This window comes from Lacerta agilis, chromosome 10 (genome assembly GCF_009819535.1).
Source record: "Lacerta agilis isolate rLacAgi1 chromosome 10, rLacAgi1.pri, whole genome shotgun sequence".
Taxonomy (NCBI): Eukaryota; Metazoa; Chordata; class Lepidosauria; order Squamata; family Lacertidae; genus Lacerta; species Lacerta agilis.
The window spans coordinates 43077648-43099885 of NC_046321.1; the positions used below are offsets into that span (position 1 = coordinate 43077648).

At 42.9% G+C, this 22238-nt stretch overlaps 1 protein-coding gene across 1 annotated transcript in view; it reads left to right on the top strand.

The window, feature by feature from the left end:
* Positions 1-9525: 9525 nt before the first annotated feature.
* CPM (carboxypeptidase M) overlaps positions 9526-22238 on the top strand; it is a 33075-nt gene continuing 20362 nt past the window's right edge. Inside the window, 2 exon segments of the mRNA XM_033162903.1 lie at positions 9526-9614; positions 9804-9960. Of these exon segments, the coding sequence (XP_033018794.1) occupies positions 9807-9960 (154 nt within the window). The 5' untranslated portion in view covers positions 9526-9614; positions 9804-9806.

Genomic DNA, 22238 nt, shown 5'->3' on the forward strand with positions numbered 1-22238 from the left:
CCCCAGTGAACCAACAAAGCTAGAGGTGGAGGTAATAAACAACAACTACAAGATAATTTTGAAAAGTTACCAGCTTTTATTAGAGTGGGAAGTAATGGAGGAGACAGTTAAAAACTTTATGGTAAGATGGGCTCAAGATATTGGACGGCCTATTATGATGAGCGAATGGGAACATCTATGGAAGGTTAATATGAACTTTACAGTCTCGTCAAGTATAAAAGAAAACATGATGAAAGTTCAACATAGATGGTACCTAACACCTTTAAGATTGTCAAAGATATATAAAGGAGTTACTAGCGCATGTTGGAGATGTGGGGAGAGTAATGGAGGTATGTTCCATATGTGGTGGGCATGCCAGAAAATAAAAGCGTTTTGGGGACTGATCCACGATGAACTCAAAAAAATATTAGGAATTAATTTCCAAAAAAAACCAGAAATTATGTTACTAAGTATAATGGACAAAGAAATACCAAAGAACCTGAGAGAGGTCTTCCTGTATGCTACAGCGGCTGCCAGAATCCTAATTGCTGGGAGGTGGAAGGAACAAGAGGTGCCTACAATTTCAGAATGGCAAAGTAAATTGCAGGAATTAGCAGAAATGGCCCAGATAACAAACAATATGAGAGGAAGATCAAAGCAGAATTTTCAAGAAAGTTGGGTTAGATATACGGCGTACGTTAAGAAATACAGCAGGGGGCAGATACAAATGATTGCTTTTCAATAACCTTGGTAAAATGGAAGGGAAGAAAAAGGGAGGGTTAGGAATTTAAAATTCGGTACTGGTAGATAACGTAGTGTTGCAGAATGGATATAAAGAGAGATAAACATATGGGCTACACTCGTAAATGAGAGTTAGTCATGCGGACGGGTTCGACAGGAAGTCAAAGGGGGGTGGGCCTTTTTTTTATACTTTTCTTCATTTTTTAATCTATTCTTTTCTTTTTGTTTATTGGTGTGTGTGTGGTTTTTTTTCCTTTTTTTCTTTTTTTTCCTCCTTTTCCTTTTCCTTTTTTTTTTTTTTTTACACTTAGCCTTACATATGGGTTTGTAAATAACATAATACGCTGGGTTTGATGGAGATAAATAAAAGGATGACTGAGTTTAATTGATAAACATCGAGAACAGTAATCAAAATGATAGAGGCTAATTTATTTGAGATGTACAAGGCCTTTTCCTTTATATATAAACAGAATGTATTTGTTATATTTGTATTGGTGTATGAACATTGTAATGTAAAGCTATGTCATATGATGCAATAAAGTTAAAAACTAAAAAAAAAAAAAAGAAAGAAACTAGAAGTGAGAAGTTATTTTGTAGGTAACTAAAGTTTGCACCAGAGATGCCACGATCTGTTTATAATTGGAGCACCATGTCCCATCAGTTATACTGGCATGTTAGTTTTGTTTTAATTGGCGAGTGTAACCAGTGGAACATTCTCATGGATAGAATGTAAAAAAGAACAGTTCTATCCTTAATGTAGGCTCATTGCTGGGATAGGATTGCACATAAACTTCCTTTCCCACAATGCTTGTATCCTTTTGCTTTGTTCTTTTCTGCTGAGCTATTAGCCCGGTCACAGGGCTGCTACTGATGAGATCTTTTTTTAATACAGATTTTTAGAAGTATACTGAGCTTTTCACCACGTCTGGCGCCTTAAAACACAGAATATACACAATTCTGAACATAAATTAAAACATTGGAGAATAAAACTTTAGAATACCATTCATGTCACGAGGGCCTGAATTGAAACCATTTTTAACCTGAACTTGGAAACTTAATCAGTGAAACTTGCACTGCACACTTCCTCGAGCCCAGCTGGTAGTCGGGTCCGAAGAGGAAGTCAGGATCACAAGACAAGACAAATGAGGCTGTACAAAGGGCAAGCCAGAAAGCCAGATCACACCAGAGCCTGTAAAGACCTCATTGCTTGAGCAACGCTCAGCAGGAATAATTTACTCCTGGTGTCCCCTCAAAGACATGCCTGTGGGCAAAATGGGCGGACTTCAAAGTACCGTGTGGGGAGTTTGAAAGGCCCATGCTGGTAGGAGAGAGAATCAGTTTCCACTGGATATTTTTTCTTCCACTTTAACAGCTGTTTTGATGGAAAGTGCTTCCCCCTCCTGGAGCAAGGGACACTTGGTGGGAGTGTGCCTTTCTCCAGCAGAGGATCCACAAGGAGCTCACTTTAAGCTTCTGGTTGTTCCTTTGAAGCCCCGTCCTTACCTGCCACACACCTGATATTACATAATCATGTCAGGTGTGGGGTGGGTGGACTTACGAACAGAGTGCCTATAAATAGAGGAGTCCGACAAGGCTGTATATTGGCTCCACTTCTTTTTAACTTGTATATAAGCGACATGAGAAAACCCCTAGCTGAGTCAACTGCCAATATCCATGCCCCCCGCCTCGCGGACTATCGATGCCCACTACTCTTATATGCAGATGATGCAGTAATTCTTTCGTACTCCCGAGTTGGTCTAAATAGAGCACTGAAGACCTTTGCTTCCTACTGTCAATCTAACCATCTAGTCATTAATCATTCCAAAACTAAAATAATGATTTTATCCAGAAGTCAGAAACAATATACTTGGAAGCTTGATGGAGTGGTCGTGGAACAAGTCACCAAGTTCCAATACTTAGGCATACTTTTTCAACAAAACATGAAATGGATAGCGCAGATTCAGTATCTTCTTAATAAAGCGAAAGCCCTGATGTTTGCACTGCTCCAATTCTACTTCACGGATGGTGCCCTACATGTGCCCTCGGGGTGCATAAATTGAGAATAGTTACCACGCCATGTTATGCGGTGCCACTTTGGGCTACCTTGGCAAATTTCTCCTGTCTGGAATCCCTCCAAAGCCAGTTCCTCCGGCGTCTCCTGAAAGTTCCCACCTGTGTGAGTAATGAGGCCATACGTGTGGAATTGAGGATGTCTTCCTTGGAGACACTTCTGTGGAAACGTGTTTTTATCTATTGGTTAACACTTTGGCACAGATTACCTAATTATTATCTAGCCCAATGCCTATGGCGAGATGAGTTCACTAGCCCTTGGGCTGGTAAGATCCATGCCAAACTATCGCTTATTGGAATCTCGCCTCTAGAAATTATGAATTATGATCTCACTATAGCAAAAAAAATTATTACCCAAAGATTGGACGACATAGAGATGCAACGTAATTTTATGCTTGTTGGGGGGACATGCTCACCGCGACACCTGGGCATTGTTCCCTCATTGCAAGTGCCAGCTTATTTAACATCTCTCTCTATTGCTAGCCACCACTTTGCTTTTATTAAAGCACGTTTTAATGTCTTCCCCTCAAATGTCCTTTTTCATAGATTTTCTAAGGGCCAAGTCTTGGATTTATATGCCTGTGATAACCGCTCGATTGAAACCCTACATCACTTGGTGTTTATTTGCCCTCTATATTGTGCTGCCTGAAAGAATTTATTGCTTCCACTAATTCAAAAACTGCCGGGGTATTTGGAAGAGTCTCATCTTGCTCTTTTGTTGCAAGAATCTGATACGATTGTAACTCTACAAACGGCAAATTTTTTAACCTCAGTAGTGACACTCAAGAGACGCAATGGATTGTTTATACACAACTTGACATTTTTAAATTTCCATTATAATTTATTTAATTTGTATATATTTTAACCTATTTTGTTGTTAGTAATTGTAAATCAGAATGTGCTTGTTTTCTCTGTTCTTGTTTGTGATGTCTATGGCTTAAAGCCGAAATAAAATAAACGAAACCAGGTGGACATGGTTTGGCCAAAATGTTCTTGCAGGTCAAATGAAGAGGCGTGGCAGGCCAAATTTTGTCCACTGGCCTGAAGTTCCCTACCTCTGGGATAGATTATGAGACCTGCTGGTATCATATTCAGTAGCACTGCCCAGCGGACGAGATATCAGGTGTCCAATTGTTATTTATATATGCAACAGGTACATAAAGGAGTGCTAGTCTTTCATCAAAATTGCTGAAAGCACCAGAGTCTGACAAGATCAGAAGCCCCAAGTTATCTCTTTCCCATCCTCTATCTCCAGATGATGTCCTCGTCTTCCATAGGCCCACCCCACACATTTGTGTTTGCCCACACATAAAATGAAACCCTACATTTTTAACTAAGCCCATGCACCTAAACTTACACTGCTCTGGGGACACCTGGCAATCATCTTCTGTTTATCAGGTAAGTGTGCTGGAATCAGCATGTGGTGTGGTAGATTACCTTGTCTTCCCCATCCTGACCACAAGATTAGTTAATCAGATGACCAGCTTCAAGCTGCTAGTTGAGACTTAGCAGCACTGCATTATTTTTCTAGAACAAAATGTAGGAACACTGCACATTTGTCCTACTGCTCTATGCATTCTTTGTAATTCAGCTAGAGTGTGATTGGTTAGGCTATCTTTGTGAGTCATGCACACAGCTCCAAGCATGTATGCTTGCCTTAACTCATCCCTGCATGACATGATAGTGATCCATCATTCCAAACACTAGAAAAATATTTTAATACCAGATATTTTCAGTAGGAAGTCATTTTTAATTGCTACCCTAGCTGCAGCAAAGGGTTGCGAAATATACAAGTTGATTTTTCACAGCTGGATTAAAATGAAGTTTCTTCTTCAATTAGAGGGATCTCAGTATAATCCTTTCTGCTATTTTGAGTGGTATCGGGGCAATAATATGTTATGCTATGCTGTATCTGTTTGCTCCTCATTGTCTTGCACTAATCTGTGTGCGTTTCTCCTACTAAGTATACACTGCAATGGAATTTATGATAGCCTGATCCCTCCTATGAGTTCAGTTTTAGAGGAATGAATGGAAAAAACCAAACGGCGCCGCTTTCCATAGTATATCAAGGGCATTTATTGAGTAAATGAAAAATTGTGTCTACACACCCTACCTTCTGTTGCTATTTTCCAGCTGGCCATCATCATGCAATAGTAGCACATTGGGAAGCAGAGTCAATGGACTGTGAATTCTGCCTGGTAAACCTGTTCCTTAGGCAAGCTGATGAAATGGAGCTGAGGGACCTCTGGAAAAAAAAGCAGAAGACCAAGTAAAGCCAGAAGGAACTCCCATCAGCCCAGCAAGAAAGGTAATGGGTGATGGTGTAAGTGTAAGAGGTGCTCTTTACATGAAGGATGGTGACCAATCTACCGGTACTTTATTCAGAACAAACCCTTAGTACACATAAGGCATAAGGAAAGCCCACCAGAAATCTCTATCTTCAGTGGCCTCAGGGCTCCCGGGCTTATAAAACCTTAACTAGAACTGCTCCAGGCTCTGGTGAGAAGGAACACATAATGCATAGACTAGTACTTCAGATGGGTTTGTAGTTCAACAACATCTGCAGGGCCACAAGTTCTCCATCTCTGTCTTCACAGTCTCGGGGGATCAGATGCTTTGGAGCAGAGGATAAAGGGGGCCTAATAAGATTAAAATGGCACTGTAAGCATAGAATATTTTTTTTTAAAAAAAAGCCACTTGTACCCCACTATAAACAATTACCCGAAAATGCCAACGCAAAGGAAAATAGAGTTTGCAGGCTGTGCTGCTGAGTTAAGGGAGATGGGTGATGGGGTGTCAGTCTCTAGGTGTGTCCTAGAGGCTGGTGGATCATCATTCCCAGGACCCAGCATGCTCCTCCTTTCCGGAAACAGCACCAGCTGTCAGTGGCACCCACTGGGAAAGCTGCTGCATGAATGGGATGTGCTGGGAAGGAAGGGAAGCAGAGCACATACCGGTACCACGTTGAGTTTTCCGACAGCTGACAACGTGGGAGCACTGCTCCCACAGCTGGCCTCTGGCCTCCACCTGTAGGTTCTCCATTGATTCCCTCTACCAACTGAGCGAAGGGGCTTTCTCGTTCCTTCTCCAGGCACCTGGCTGTATATGTTGGCCTGGTTCTTAGTGGGGCACTGCCTACATATTTAAGTGGAAACTAGGAGCTTGTGGGTCTTCCCTTATTTAATGTGGTTTCCTCCCTGGCTACCTGGTTGTACAGAGTTCAGTGTGTGTTCTAGGTTCTGTTACAACATGGGGGAATTCTCTGGTTGCCATGAGTTCACCAGTGTGTTCTCTGCCTGGGTGATATGAGGACATCATCGGTGCACAATGTTATGAGTGGTAAGTGGTGCAGGAGTTACCATGGACATTGCGAGCATGACCCTTGTCGCTGCTACAACACCTCTCCTTTCTTCTGGTATGGTTTTGTTTTCTACTTTGTTGTTATATGTGTGTAGGATTGTGTCTATGTTATGCCACAGAAGGCTGATATAGATGTGGAATAGCATCCAGTGGCAAGATGTCAGGGACTGGCTGGTTGAGGAAGAGTGGTGGGAACTGCCTGGACAAGAGTCCCCTGGGGAGGACACAGAAGAAGACGACTTAGATCCTGGTGGTGGGACACTGGAGAGCAGTCTGCAGAAGGCATGAGCTGAGAGGTGCTAGAAGCAGGAGGTTTGAGCCATCAAGGGAGGTCCAGAGAAGGATGTCCTTCCAAGGCAGGGTTAGAGGCTGAGAGTCACAGTGTGAGCGCAGACTCGGATAGAGAGGAGTCAGAGGCTACCCTTGCTACATAGCAGCAGAACAGTCTGTCTTGCTGGCTCTCCTCCCCCTCTGATACTCCACTCAAGGAGAGTCCTGCACATTGCTGAGCAATGGGCTAGACAGGCCCAGAAGAGGAGCCCACTCTCTTGGTGCAGTCTTCCTTTGCTTTGGAGGGGTCCAGAGTGAGAGTCTAGAGGGGGGAAGGGCGGGGCTAGTGGTCAGTTTCAGCAACGTCTCAGCTGGGTTAAGACAAACCAGAGGACTCTACTGTGTTGTTATTTTCTGTTAATAAAAAGCTAATTGCATTCTGTGTCTTCTGTGCTTCCCTGCCCTGTGGCTGACCTGGGCTCGCTTGACACAGAGCAGGACTGTATGTTCTACAACTTCCCTCACTCACAGCTACTCTCATTTTCTTATTCATCACATGGGGACAGAGATTCAACTTCAAACACAGAGATTCTTTGGGTAATAAAAGTACTTATTTTGCTAAATCCATACCTTGGCAACCTCTAGTTTGTTGGAAATTAGCCTCATATTTCCAAGTTGTAGGGCTTAGAGTATTCATGGCAGGTATTAACAACAGTAGCATGCGATCTTATCTCAATGTTCTAAATGCATTCTAATTCTCACATGTGTTCTAATCTACAACCTTATTAAAAAATGAAAGGCACTCCCCATCTGATAACTCTTGTATAAAAAAAAATTAAGTAAGGGTTAACCTTAATGTTTCGTACACAATGCATTGTGGACTAGATACTTCATACTGGGGAATATGAACATCTGAACATTTAGTGTGCACCTTTTAAAAGCGCCTTGATATGTGTGTGACATGTAGATAAATTATTCATCCCACTACTCTTTCTCAAGTATGAGTAATGGTTCATTGACTTAGCAAACAATCAGTGAGACTTATTTTCTGCTAGGATGCCTATATCAAATGCTGGCCCACAAATGGCTGTCGGACGATGGAGCAAGCTTGTTTTCTTCTGCTCCAAAAGCTAGGACCTGAACCAATAAATTCAAGTTACCAAAAAAAAGACATTCGGACTAAGCATCAGGGAGAACTTTCTGACAGCCAAAGTTGTTCACCAGTGGAACATACTCCCCCTGAGAGGTGGTGGACTCTTCTTCCTTGAAGGTTTTTAAGCTGAGGTTGGATGGCCATTTGTCTTATATGATTTGGTTGAGACTAGACAACCCTCAGCTCTACAGTTCCTAGGATTCATCTCCAAGAGAGAAACCTTTATTGAGGTAGTTTATTGCATGGTGGTGGATAGCTTAATGAAAATGTCAACCCAGTATAAGGCTGTTGGAATTTGCATTCCCCCCCCCCCCCCCGTGTTGGGGATCATTTAAAATTAAACTGCCAATATCACATTGCCCTTATACAAATGGTGTGACCACATTTAATAATTTGCAGAGTTCTGGTCTTTGTTGTGCCCCAAAAGGGATACTGGAGAGCTGGAGAAAGTGCTGAAAGGTGCAAACAACACGATAAAGGGCCTGAGCAAAAGGGACTGTGAAGGATATGCTGTTTGGGGCTATTTTAGCTTAGAAAATGATTGAGTAAGGAGGGCAATGATAAGAGGTTGATGGTGCGGGGAAAGTGGTAATATGGAAGTTTATCTCTCACACAATACTAGAACACTGAGGTCCAGTGCCGAGGGCCTTCTGGCCTGGCGGTTCCCTCACTGCGAGAAGCCAAGTTACAGGGAACCAGGCAGAGGGCCTTCTCGGTAGTGGCACCCGCCCTGTGGAACACCCTCCCACCAGATGTCAAAGAGAAAAACAACTACCAGACTTTTAGAAGACATCTGAAACTAGCCATGTTTAAGGAAGCTTTTAATGTTTAATAGATTATTGTATTTTAACATTCTGTTGGAAGCCGCCCAGAGTGGCTGGGGAAACCCAGCCAGATGGGCGGGGTATAAATTATTACTATTACTATTATTATTATTATTATTATTATACCCTGCAGTCAGCCAATGAAGCTGAACGGTTAGAGATTCAAGACAGGCAAAAGGAAGCCCTTGCAGCAAATAGTTAAACAAAGGAACTCACTGCCTCAAGATATGGTGATGGCCTCCAACCTGGACAGCTTCCAAAGCTTTCATGATAAAACAAATTCATTCATTGCTATTTATGGCAAACTAGACAGGAGGGCTGTGCTGTAGTTAGTGCCTCCTGCAACATCACAGCCTTGGAATGTCTGTTGCTGAGGAAGGCGATTGCGAGAGCACACACCATCCCATGCGTGTTCGGATTGTAGGCATCTGACCAGCTTTTTGGGGACATGGTGATGACGGACATTTTGATCCAGAGGGCTTTTCTTACGCTCTGCCATCTTTCATGTGAATACTAATAAAAAGGTATCAAGGGGAGGGGGACACACGAATTTGGCCCTGCTTGGTTTTTGCTGCAGCGCAATCGGTGGTGGAATGTGTTTGTGACTAGTGGTGGAGCTGGGCAGCTCAGTTTGTTAGAATCATACGACGGTCGCGGGTTCGATCCCTGCATGGAACAACTGCATGATATCCCTGCATTGCAGGGAGTTGGACTAGATGATCCGGATTCCGGAGGGTCCCCCTTCCAATTCTATGATCCACATTAGAGAAGAAGCGCGCCAATCCCCGGCGGCGGGGCGTGATTCAACTCTGTCGCTTTGGGAGTGTGCCGGGGTGGTCTCCCTGGAGGCCTTTCCGGCACCTGCACACGTAGCAACTTGCCCGCCGCGATCCTTTCCGCCCGGAGGTTGCCAACTTACCTGCCCGCCGGGTGCACGGCTGGTCGGAGCTTGATAAGGACACCTTGGGAGAGAGGGGCGGGTCCCTTCTCATGCTTACTGGCTGCCTCCGGCGTCACTCAACGAGCCCGGGGCGGGGCTCGCGCGGAGGGGTTGGCCCAGCGCCTCTTCAGGAACGCCCGGAGCAGCGCTCGGGCTCAGTTTGCGCTCAGAAGCGGCGCGAGCAGCAGCTAGAAGCGTGGGTGGCGGCAACAGCAAAGCGCGCGACGAGTCCCGTCGGAGCTCCGAGGAGGGAAGCGCCTTTGCTGTTGCTTCTGAGGTAAAGGAGGCGCTGCGGGCAATTTGCGCCTCTCTGGCACCAAGTGCCACTTTTGCCTCCAGCGCTGAGGAGAGGAGGAGGAGGAGAAGGCAAGGAGCTCCACTGCCGCCCTGGGCTCTCTTATATACCCTCTTCGCCTCCCTCTCTTCGCACTGCCCTGACTTGCTCGCTCCTCTTGCTTCTTTCCAGGAGATGGGCACCCTCAGCCTCGTGCTCCTGCTCCCTTTGGTGGCCGCGCTGGACTTCAACTACCACCACACGAAGGAGCTGGAAGCTTTCCTGAAGGCTGTGCAGAAGGACCACAGCAACATCGCTCACTTATATAGCATTGGCAAGTCGGTGCAAGGTACGGCTCCTGCTTCTCTCGCCCTCCCCCCCCCAAGGTGCCAAGGGTGGGATGGGGGGTGGGAGAGAAGTATTAACTGCCAGTCTCCCCTAAAAGTACAGGTTGGTGGGCTGAAATGACAGTGGGACTTAGCGGCACACGCCAGTGGCTTCTTCCGACAGAGTGCGCCACGCCCAAACCCCCGTGATATCTCAACAGTGGGGTTTTCGGCAGGACCTATCCAAGATCAACCTTTTCTAGTCAGAGTCACCAATTTGTTTCTATACGCTCGAATGCAGTATATTCTCATCATTTCTCTGAATGAACAGTCTGGCATTCAAACTGTTTTGGAGGGGTTGGGGGATATTTATGCCATTTAACCCATAACTGGAATGATTAACTACTTGAAATGCACTTTGCAATACATGGGCAATACCCAGAAGCTATTTTTAAAAGATACAAGTTCCACTTTAAACCCACCCCCCAGGACCCTTCTACATTATTATTATGCAATCAATATGCAATTGGTACTGATTTGTTTAGAGAGGGATCCAGATATCTTTTCTGCAGCTAGCACATTTTGCTGTGAGGGGAAACAACACTTTCAGAATGCTCAAATTACATTTTCCTTGGCTAGTGGCTATTGTTAATTTATCCTACTAGAAAACTTGCCTATTATAATTCAACATACTATTTGGAATTATGTTGTATGATTGCTGACTAGTACCTGTCCTATGATATCAATAGCTGGTAAGTGGCACCTTCTCTCTCCATGCTATTCTATGAAATTTCAAAATAGCAATTGCTTTGTTGTTGTTCAGTCGTTCAGTCGTGTCCGACTCTTCTTGACCCCATGGACCAGAGCACGCCAGGCACGCCTATCCTTCACTGCCTCTCGCAGTTTGGCCAAACTCATGTTAGTAGCTTCGAGAACACTGTCCAACCATCTCATCCTCTGTCGTCCCCTTCTCCTTGTGCCCTCCATCTTTCCCAACATCAGGGTCTTTTCTAGGGAGTCTTCTCTTCTCATGAGGTGGCCAAAGTACTGGAGCCTCAACTTCAGGATCTGTCCTTCTAGTGAGCACTCAGGGCTGATTTCTTTGAGAATAGATAGGTTTGATCTTCTTGCAGTCCATGGGACTCTCAAGAGTCTCCTCCAGCACCATAATTCAAAAGCATCAATTCTACGGCGATCAGCCTTCCTTATGGTCCAGCTCTCACTTCCGTACATTACTACTGGGAAAACCATAGCTTTAACTATACGGACCTTTGTCGGCAAGGTGATGTCTTTGCTTTTTAAGATGCTATCTAGGTTTGTCATTGCTTTTCTCCCAAGAAGCAGGCGTCTTCTAATTTCGTGACTGCTGTCACCATCTGCAGTGATCATGGAACCCAAGAAAGTGAAATCTCTCACTGCCTCCATTTCTTCCCCTTCTATTTGCCAGGAGGTGATGGGACCAGTGGCCATGATCTTAGTGTTTTTGATGTTGAGCTTCAGACCATATTTTGCGCTCTCTTCTTTCACCCTCATTAAAAGGTTCTTTAATTCTTCCTCACTTTCTGCCATCAAGGTAGTATCATCAGCATATCTGAGGTTGTTGATATTTTTTCCGGCAATCTTAATTCCGGCTTGGGATTCATCCAGTCCAGCCTTTCGCATGATGAATTCTGCATATAAGTTAAATAAGCAGGGAGACAATATACAGCCTTGTCGTACTCCTTTCCCAATTTTGAACCAATCAGTTGTTCCATATCCAGTTCTAACTGTAGCTTCTTGTCCCACATAGAGATTTCTCAGGAGACAAATGAGGTGATCCGGCACTCCCATTTCTTTAAGAACTTGCCATAGTTTGCTGTGGTCGACACAGTCAAATGCTTTTGCATAGTCAATGAAGCAGAAGTAGATGTTTTTCTGGAACTCTCTAGCTTTCTCCATAATCCAGCGCATGTTCGCAATTTGGTCTCTGGTTCCTCTGCCCCTTCGAAATCCAGCTTGCACTTCTGGGAGTTCTCGGTCCACATACTGCTTAAGCCTGCCTTGTAGAATTTTAAGCATAACCTTGCTAGCGTGTGAAATGAGTGCAATTGTGCGGTAGTTGGAGCATTCTTTGGCACTGCCCTTCTTTGGGATTGGGATGTAGACTGACCTTCTCCAGTCCTCTGGCCACTGCTGAGTTTTCCAAACTTGCTGGCATATTGAGTGCAGCACCTTAACAGCATCCTCTTTTAAAATTTTAAATAGTTCAGCTGGAATATCATCACTTCCACTGGCCTTGTTGTTAGCAAGGCTTTCTAAGGCCCATTTGACTTCACTCTCCAGGATGTCTGGCTCAAGGTCAGCAACCACATTACCTGGGGTGTATGAGACCTCCATATCTTTCTGGTATAATTCCTCTGTATATTCTTGCCACCTCTTCTTGATGTCTTCTGCTTCTGTTAGGTCCTTTCCACTTTTGTCCTTAATTGTGGTAATCTTTGTACGAAATGTTCCTTTCATATCTCCAATTTTCTTGAACAAATCTCTGGTTTTTCCCATTCTGTTATTTTCCTCTATTTCTTTGCATTGCTGGTTTAGAAAGGCCCTCTTGTCTCTCCTTGCTATTCTTTGGAAATCTGCATTCAATTTCCTGTATCTTTCACGATCTCCCTCGTATTTTGCTTGTCTTCTCTCCCCCGCTATTTGTAAGGCCTCATTGGACAGCCACTTTGCTTTCTTGCATTTCTTTTTCATTGGGATGGTTTTCGTTGCAGTCTCCTGTATAATGTTACGAGCCTCCATCCACAGTTCTTCAGGTACTCTATCCACCAAATCTAAATCCTTGAACCTGTTCTTCACTTCAACTGTGTATTCATAAGGAATTGGATTTAGATTGAATCTTACTGGCCCAGTGGTTTTTCCTACTTTCTTCAGTTTAAGCTGGAATTTTGCTATAAGAAGCTGATGATCTGAGCCACAGTCAGCTCCAGGTCTTGTTTTTGCTGAGTGTATAGAGCTTCTCCATCTTTGGCTGCAGAGAATATAATCAATCTGATTTCGATGTTGCCCATCTGGTGATGTCCATGTGTAGAGTCGTCTCTTGTGTTGTTGGAAAAGAGTGTTTGTGATGACCAGCTTGTTCTCTTGACAGAACTCTATTAGCCTTTGCCCTGCTTCATTTTGATCTCCAAGGCCAAACTTGCCAGTTGTTCCTTTTATCTCTTGACTCCCTACTTTAGCATTCCAATCCCCTATAATGAGAAGAACATCCTTCTTTGGTGTCATTTCTATAAGGTGTTGTAAGTCTTCATAGAATTGGTCAATTTCAGTTTCTTCAGCACCGGTAGTTGGTGCATAAACTTGGATTACTGTGATGTTAAGAGGTCTGCCTTGGATTCGTATCGAGATCATTCTATCATTTTTGAAACTGCATCCCAGTACAGCTTTCGCCACTCTTTTGTTGACTATGAGGGCCACTCCATTTCTTTTACGGGATTCCTGCCCACAGTAGTAGATATGATAGTCATCCGAACTGAATTCGCCCATTCCTGTCCATTTTAGTTCACTAAGCAATTGCTTAGGTTTAGGTAAATACTTGTTCTGAAGCCAGTTGCTTCTAGATGTTCTGTTTGAGTATGGTACAGCTCACATACTCTTTTGAGAGAGAAGGCAGAAACTACGTGGTAACTACCTCCACTTAAGCATTCCATCTTAATACTTGTTAAGACGTACATTTCAATCAACATGGCATAAATTAACTGGAGTAATCACATTTACTACCCTAGCAAACAGATGCATAAAGATCAAGCCACACATTATGCTGGGAGAACCAGAGCTGATATTTCTCTGTGTGTGTTTGTGTTTTTCTTCTTCTTCCTGAAATGCAAACAGGGAACCTGCATTCCCGGCACCCACCCTTACTAAAACAGAACAGATGAAAGGATTAAACCCTATAACCTAGGCTACTGCTCTGAACAAATTTGTAGCCCCACACTATGGAATAGAAAGACAGGATATTACCGGTAAATCATGGGCCTCCTAGTGTGGTGTGTTGTTTGTCCTCTAGATGTAGATTAGCTTTAGGTGGGACAGCATAATTATGAGATTGTGAACAGGTGTCAGTGCCGGTTTTATTCAAAATTTGGATAATTATTCATTACAATACACAAGAAGTTTGCCAACAACTGCTCACTGACAGGTAATTACCGGTATTTTTTATTTAATGAGTTGTAAATTTTATCTCAGCAAATAAACTGCTGTCTACAGTTAATACATGGTGACTTAAAAAAAACCACACTATCTAAATTGACCTCTACATAAACCAATGAGTTCTGGCAGGCGGAGTACTCTGTCTGTTTGTTGCGCCATAGGAAAACCCATTTAGGACCAAGTTATTTGTACTTGTGCAAATTTATGCCATGCTCCAAGTGTCATAGTGAAATTAATACCAAATAGTTTTTCCTTGCCTAATGAATGACAGTTATTCTAAGAGAAACAGCATAAAGTTACATTCTTGAGAAGTGCATCATCTGTCCACATAATCCTGTTTAATCTGGGTTTGCTAGGAATAATCTGTAATTGCATGCACGGAGGCTTCTCAACAGGAAGAACCGGCTACTGTGATTTTATCATTTTGGGTAGAAAATGTTAAAGGGAAATATGCACAGTGTCTTATTTTGTAACTGTTTAGAAGAACAATTGAATAATAATAATATTCTTTTATTGTTTATACCCTGCCCACCTGGCTGAGTTTCCCCAGCCATTCTGGGCGGCTCCCAACAGAATATTAAAAACACAGTAAAACATCAAACATTAAAAATTTCCCTAAACAGGGCTGTCTTCAGATGTCTTCTAAAAGTCAGAGCGTTGTTTATTCCTTGGCATCAGATGGGAGGGCGTTCCACAGGGCGGACGCCACTACCTTGAAGGCCATCTGCCTGGTTCCCTGTAACCTCACTTCTCACAGTGAGGGAACGCCAAAAGGCCCTCAGAGCTGGACCTCGGTGTCCAGGCTGAACGATGGGAGTTTGAGACGCTCCTTCAGGTATACTGGGCTGTGGGCTGAGGCTGTTCAGGGCTTTAGAGGTCAGCACCAACACTTTGAATTGTGCTTGGAAACATAGTGAGAGCCAATGGGGCATCTTGCTTCCCAGTTGAATAAAGCACTGTAGTGTAGCATTTTACTTTCTCCTGTTTTGTCATTCGGTTGTATGGTGGAGGCCAACCTTCCCCCTGAGCCCTGGGCAGTGGGCACTCGAGCTTCCTTTGCCACCTTCTTTGCATCCCTATTGCACTTCCTGGATCCGTTCCTTCTCCTCTGCCCATAGTCATGAGGTATTTTGATGTGTGCATGCCTAAACAAAACCTTGAATCCTGTACACATATTAAGAGCAAACTCATTTTCTATGTATTTCTGCTTTTGGAGACAAAGCAGCAGCATCCACTCAAGAGCAAGTTTTCAGCGGGCTGTGGAGATCCTAAGGTTTCAGTAATACAAAAAAATATTTAGCAAAACAGGGCTAAACATGCTTAGTGTTCACAGTATGCTGACTAACTGTTGTGGGGGTGGAAAGCCAGGGGGAGTGAGAAATAGGTTCTATTAAACAGAAATTTTATGAAAATGCATGGCAGGTTGAATCCTTGAACACTCAAAAAGAGTACTCCACATTGCAATAGTTTCAGGTCTCAGTTGTAGTTCATTCAATAAAGAAAATGTGAGTTAAGTTTCCTGCATAGCTGATCACGTTCTACTTCTCTTCCCCTCCCCACCTTTTACACCTTAATTTTAATTGCATTTACTTGGAATGAACAACCATGGAAACTGATGGGTCGTAGTTCCAAATTGATGTGGCTGGAATTAAGCTGCGACTCAGGTGAGCCTTGCTAAAACAACTTGCACACCTAGCTGGACCCTGTAGTAGGGTGGGGGAGGGATGTAAGCTAGGTGGGATTGCACCTCTAATGTTTTGGTGCCCATAAATATTCATCACACACCCATTTGCTTTGAGAAACAGTACATTGCTTTTACCCCTCATATCAGCTCAAGAAACCATTACAATCTGACCCAGATAACTAACTCTTCAAGAGTGCTGTCTGTGTCTCTGCTAAGTACAGGGTGTTGTCTGGCTGCATTAACTGTTTCACGATGAAGTGTCATTTCAGCATCTCTGTTATTGCTGAATTTATATGCGTGATTTACGAAGATTGCATTTTATTACTACTGCCGTGCCCTTGGTATGGAATGAGCAGAGAAGCAGGCATAATTTAAAACATTACAAGGGTTCCTCCTATAGCCTGGCTAGCTTCCTTTTTCCCATTAAAGGGAATTGCGGAAATGGTACTTTTGGTTGTTACATTTGTACCCTGTCTTTCCACCAAATGCTACTAAAATAATAATATAAATATTGGATTAACAAGAGTTCATGCATTTTAGTACTCGAGTGTTGAAGACGAATTTTAATATGTTCAGTTTTGATCATGGAACATCATTACAAGGCAATACTTCCTTACTATTCTTCTATTATCTTGTGCAAGGTACTATCAGTACAATGCACTGAAAGCATGTTTTGTGTGGATGTGTCCCAAAATCAATAATGGGGGGGGGGGGAGTACCTTTATTAGAACCAACCAAAACATCACAAAATCATGAGCAAACTTCCAGGTTATTCAGATCCCTTCATCAGGCTGGATCAGATCTGCAAAATACTAGGCGGGAGACATAATATTCCCAGGACTTGGTAAAAAAAGAAAAGTGAGTGTTGAATCCAACAAAGTTATTGCTATGATAGAAGGGACTTTCGCTCATCCAACAGAATTTCCCCTTCAACTGCTCTCCCTCCCCCTCAAAATCCCTGCCAGTGCTACAGAGGAGTATGGGAAATCCCGAGCAGATTTGGGGAAGGGGAGAGAGGGAAAGTTTTGTTGTGCGAGCTAAATTTATTCTGTATATATGGCACATATACACTCATGTTTCTCTTGAAAAGGCGAGGGGGTAGACTGTCCACTCCTCTCTGCAGCAGTATGTAAGCCTTTAAAAAAAAAAAAGTTATTTTTCCAGCTTTGAATAATATTCTGTCTGGAGCACTGGGGATTACACATCTTCAAAAGAAGGGCCAAAGGGCTTTTCCACATCTCAAAGCTTTCTCTTCCCGTTCCATTTGTGCATCCAGAGCACTGCTAACTTGAAATTGGTTGGCTATTAGTTAAGAAACCAAGCCTATACAAGTTCTAATTGCTGGGCATAGGTGCTGTGTTTGAATGTTGAAAACCCATCTCTCTTACCAAGAGCCATAAGGATGCAAAACAGAGAGAGGGACTTGCATGACTACATAGCGAAGGTTTACTTCCTTGGCTTAGCAGGCACTAACATATTTGTGAACATCCTTAACTGGCCATATTCCTTCCATACTAGCCGGGGAGTTAAGTCCCATGGAATTCAGTGGGACTTATATCTTAGAAGACATGCATGGAATTGTTCTATAAATTGGGCTAAGATTGGGCAAGCTTTTTAAATCTAAACCTGATCATGAAAATTGCATAGAGTTTTAATATAGAAAATGCCCAAGCAGATCCACACTCTGGGACTGAAGATCTGTGTCAAACTTTCTCAGCCGGCACCTTCTGTGTCACACTTTTCAATGCCTGCTAAAAGCTTTTCCATTCCAGGAAGCTTATGCAGGCAATTAAGAGTACTTTCCCCACAATGGTCTTTTGATGTTTGCTTTTAATTTCCTTTTGCTTCTAACTTTTTATGATGCTATTGTTTGGTTTTTATGTTTTTATATTGTAAACTGCTGTGACACATTTTTATGATACAGCGGTATGTAATTTTTTTTTCTTTTTAAAAATGAATACATATAATTACTGCTGTCTTTGGAAGCAGGCAGAGTACATTCGCTTAAGAATCTTCACCGCTCTCTGCAAGATATTTTAAAACGTCTGCTGGCTTAATAGGTACAAAATGAGCCAGCAAAGTAAAAAAAAAGTTGGCAATATGTTTACTCATGCATAAATTTCTGACTTAGCCCAGGAATCTTCTGTAAATCAGAGGAAATAAATGTTGTTTTTGAAAACAACTTTTGATTTATGTACAACTGTAGCCTAGTTGTAAGGAATCAGGGGGTTGTTTCACTGCCCACAGCATCCCTTTACCACCTCCATCCTGGAGCCTATGTTTAGTTACCAGTGGCTAAAGTCTCTCTCTCTCTCTCTCTCTCTCTCTGTGTGTGTGTGTGTGTGTATATATATATATATAGAGAGAGAGAGAGTTATAGAACATTATGCTATTTTCCCTTTTCATAACAGATTGGTTCTTCTTCCCCTGTTATCTTTGTAACTGCTTTGAGGTCTTTTATTGACCAAGCAGTACATACCGGTAGGGGAAGGTAAAGGGACTCCTGACCGTTAGGTCCAGTCACGGACAACTCTGGGGTTGCGGCGCTCATCTCGCTTTATTGGCCGAGGGAGCAGGCATACAGCTTCCGGGTCATGTGGCCAGCATGACTAAGCCGCTTCTGGCGAACCAGAGCAGCGCACGGAAACGCCGTTTACCTTCCCGCCGGAGCAGTACCTATTTATCTACTTGCACTTTGACGTGCTTTCGAACTGCTAGGTGGGCAGGAGCAGGGACTGAGCAACGGGAGTTCACCCCGTTGCCTGGATTCGAACCGCCAACCTTCTGATCGCCAAGCCCTAAGCTCTGTGGTTTAACCCCAGCGCCACCCACAGTACATACATTTTGTAAAATGAACAAATGGTTAAATAAATCTGTAATGGAAGAAAAACTCCCATTGACACCAAGTGGGAGCTTTCCTTTGGCTGCAAATAGCAGTTGTGGAGGTTAGGTTGGTTTCAGGGATGCAAGCTGCTTCTTTGCAGCTTGTTCCTTTGCTGACACCATCATTTCCCCAGCCCCCTCCGTTTCCCCTCTTGTGACAGGAACAACTTTTGCCTGTTTTGCATAAGGGTTTTCTGCCCTATTGAGTCAAACAAAGGCAGTGTGACAAACCTTTTTTAAGGTGTAGGAAGGAATTGAGAGCAGAGCACATGGGGCGGTGAGGTTTAATCTTTCATATCCCAGTTGCAATTCCAACAAAAATCTCCTCCCACATTCCTCTTAGGGCTTGTCAGGGGGAATCTCCCTTTGCTTAACATTTTTCTAAAACTCATAGCCACATGGATGGGCAGGGGGATTGTGGTAGTGGGGAGTTTAAATCTTCAGTTTCACACAGACACTGCAGTTCTGATTAAACTACCGGTAACCATGCCCTGCTCTTATTATTTATTTAAACCCTAATGTTCTTTCTAATTACAAGTTTAGCATGGCGTCTACCTTAGCGTTTATAGCACGTTAGCCAATTATTATATGTCTTTCTCTCTCTCTCATGTCAGCAAGCTTCTAGTACTGATATAAATGACTGTCACTCCTCAGTAACCTTTCTGGAAGTATCTTAGATTTCAGGTCACTGTGTATGTTATGGTAGTTTCACTTACAAAAACAACCTTATCCTTATTACCACTCCTGAGTCCGTTTGTTTCCTTAGCACAACAAAATCCTCTTTTGGTGATAAGGACTACATAGATATTGAAAGAGGTAAACTTGCATAGCAAACTTAAGTAAATAAGTAAACATGCATCACATTAGGGTAGATGTTGCCATAAAGGGATGAAGAGTATTCTGGAGACTCTCAAGCTGATTTGCAGACAGTTTCATTGTGACGTTGTTGTAAGAATATTAAGGTCTTTTATTTATATATAATAATTTTTATTAATGTACCAAACAAAAAAGGCCACATGTCTGAAGCAGCAGGCCTGACACCATTTTTTGACTCCCAGCTGACCAGGCGTTTTCTCTGCCAGGAGGGAGGAGGTGAGCAGCCCTCTGCCTGAGTGCCAGATGATGGGCCATTTCCCTCACAAAGGACAGCCATTAGCCTCGCATTAGCCCTACCAGCCAGGGCAGGAAACCTTTTGTTTTGCAGAAATGTGTGTCTGGGAGGGGTCAAGGAGGGATGGCAACAGGTGTGAGAATTCTCAGGTTACCTCCTCTGACCCTCCCAATTTGTGATGTAATTCTGATGTATGTATGATGTATGGAGGGGTGGTCTTGAGCTGGAGGGGGGCAATTTCAAAAGTCTATATAGGAGCTTGCGCTCCATTGTTCGAGGTCTTTTTGCCTACAAAAACACCCTGTTGCAACAGCGATAATAAAGACTTTGCTTCTCAGTCTTCTCTGGTTGGCCTCTGTTATATTCTCCTACCGATGGAGAACCTAAAAGGGCTCTTGTATACCCCATAAGGGAATAAGGGCAGATTTTTTCTTATATCAACGTGAAAGGTTGGTGATAAAAACTAATAAGTAGCTGACTGGTTAGGAAAGTTACATCTCTACCAAATACACTAATGACTACTGAAACATTCTCACTACACAAAGAGTGGCCTGTTGTTCCTTTCAGTTATAGACAGAACTTAATGCTAGATCAACATTGCTATTTTCAGTGCTTTCATTTCCCAGAGGAATAAAAGCAAAGTTTGTCCTGATGTCTGAAAGAACATCATGTTTAGATGTCTCACTCCTTCTAGCTTAATATATACAAAATGAGCCAACAGAGGGGGGGAAAAGTTGGTAATATGTTTACTCATACATAAATTTCTGACTTAGCCAAGGAATCTTCTGTAAATCGAGGGAAGTAGATGGTGGTTTTTGTTTGTTTGTTTGTTCACATAGCCTGTATGTGAACTTTTTAAAATCAACAGTAATACTTTATTTACTGAAAACTGCTAAAGAACGCAGCATTCACACGGGCTCCGGATCCTGTCAGAAGGCAATCACAAAAGTTTAAATATAAACAGTGCAATAATCTTATATATCTATGTGCCCTCAAAATTAAGTCTCATTTGTTTCATTTGGGCTTACTCCTTCCCCTATATGTGAGTTCAGAATTGCAGCCTAACTGTCTGATACAACCAAGTGAAGCTTAATATTATTTAGCTAAGTGTTTTGGCTTCCTCTGTCAGCAAAATGTAACACAATCCAATGCATGTTTACTCTAATGTATACAATGGGTCATACTCCCAGTTACGCATGTGTAGGACTGGAGCCAGAGAGAGAGAGAGAGAGTCAAAATACATGTTATTTAATTCACACATTTTATAAAATAGTCACTTTTTGGGAGGTGGGAGACAGCCACATGGCCCTGTTTGGGAATGTGCTCCTGATCTGGGCCTCTTACTAGTTTGTTGCTGCTATTTTCCAGCTGCTGTTTGCCCCCAGAGGTGTTGTTTGCTCCCAAAGGCACAGTTTTCTGCAAAAGCAGCTAGGCAAGTGTATTGGTCAGCAGTTGGGTAGCAATTACTAAGTGGGAAATTACCAAGAAAGCCCAGACAGTCACATTTGATTTCAAAAGAGGAAACTTGGAAAAAAATATATGAAAGGGATAGGCTGAAATTGAGAGTCGGGATATTCAGATCCAGGGATAGCTACCATGACACCCTCCAAATGTTGCTGGACTCCCAACTCCCATCAGTCCTACTATAATGCTGGGAGTTGTAGTTCAGTAACGTGGGGAGCAGCATATTGGCTACCCCCGGTCAAATCTCTTCAGGGTGCTTAGAGGTTATTTATAATATAATATTGTATTGTATTGTATTTAAAGCTCAAATAAAATATTTGCTATGTTCAGCAAAGGTACAAATAACAGAATAGCAGTGTGGATCATGCGGAGAGTCAGACTAAGAAATGCAATGCTTCTTTTAGTAGAAAGTGGAACTTTTACTCAAATGGGGGGGGGAGGAAGAGAGACTCTTGCAAAACAAATGTAAGTTGCCAATAAAACTAAAAATAGAAAATGAGGACGTGTTGCTAAAAACATCAATACACCAAACCCTACATATATTAAGTAAAATGGAAACATTGTCACTCCACCCCACCTATCTCCCCATCCCGCCCACCTCTTTCCCCCTTTTCTTCCTAATGTCTCAACAAACGAAACTGATTTCTGTAATAAACAAAATCTGCTCTTATTCCCTTATGGGGTATACAAGAGCCCTTGTAGAGTCCTTTACAGGTTCTCCATTGGTAGGAGTAAAATAACAGAGGCCAACCAGAGAATATTTAGAAGCAAAGCAGCTGGTAAACTTGATCTTTATTAAGGCTGTTACAACAGGGTGTTTGCCCCACACACAGGAGAATAGTGGAAAAGACCTAGAACAAAGGAGCACCTGGCCTTATATAGAAAATTGAAATTGCCCACACTGGAGTTCAAGACCACCCCCAGAATCATCACACATACATCACAGAAGAAGGCAGTCTCAAACAGATTTC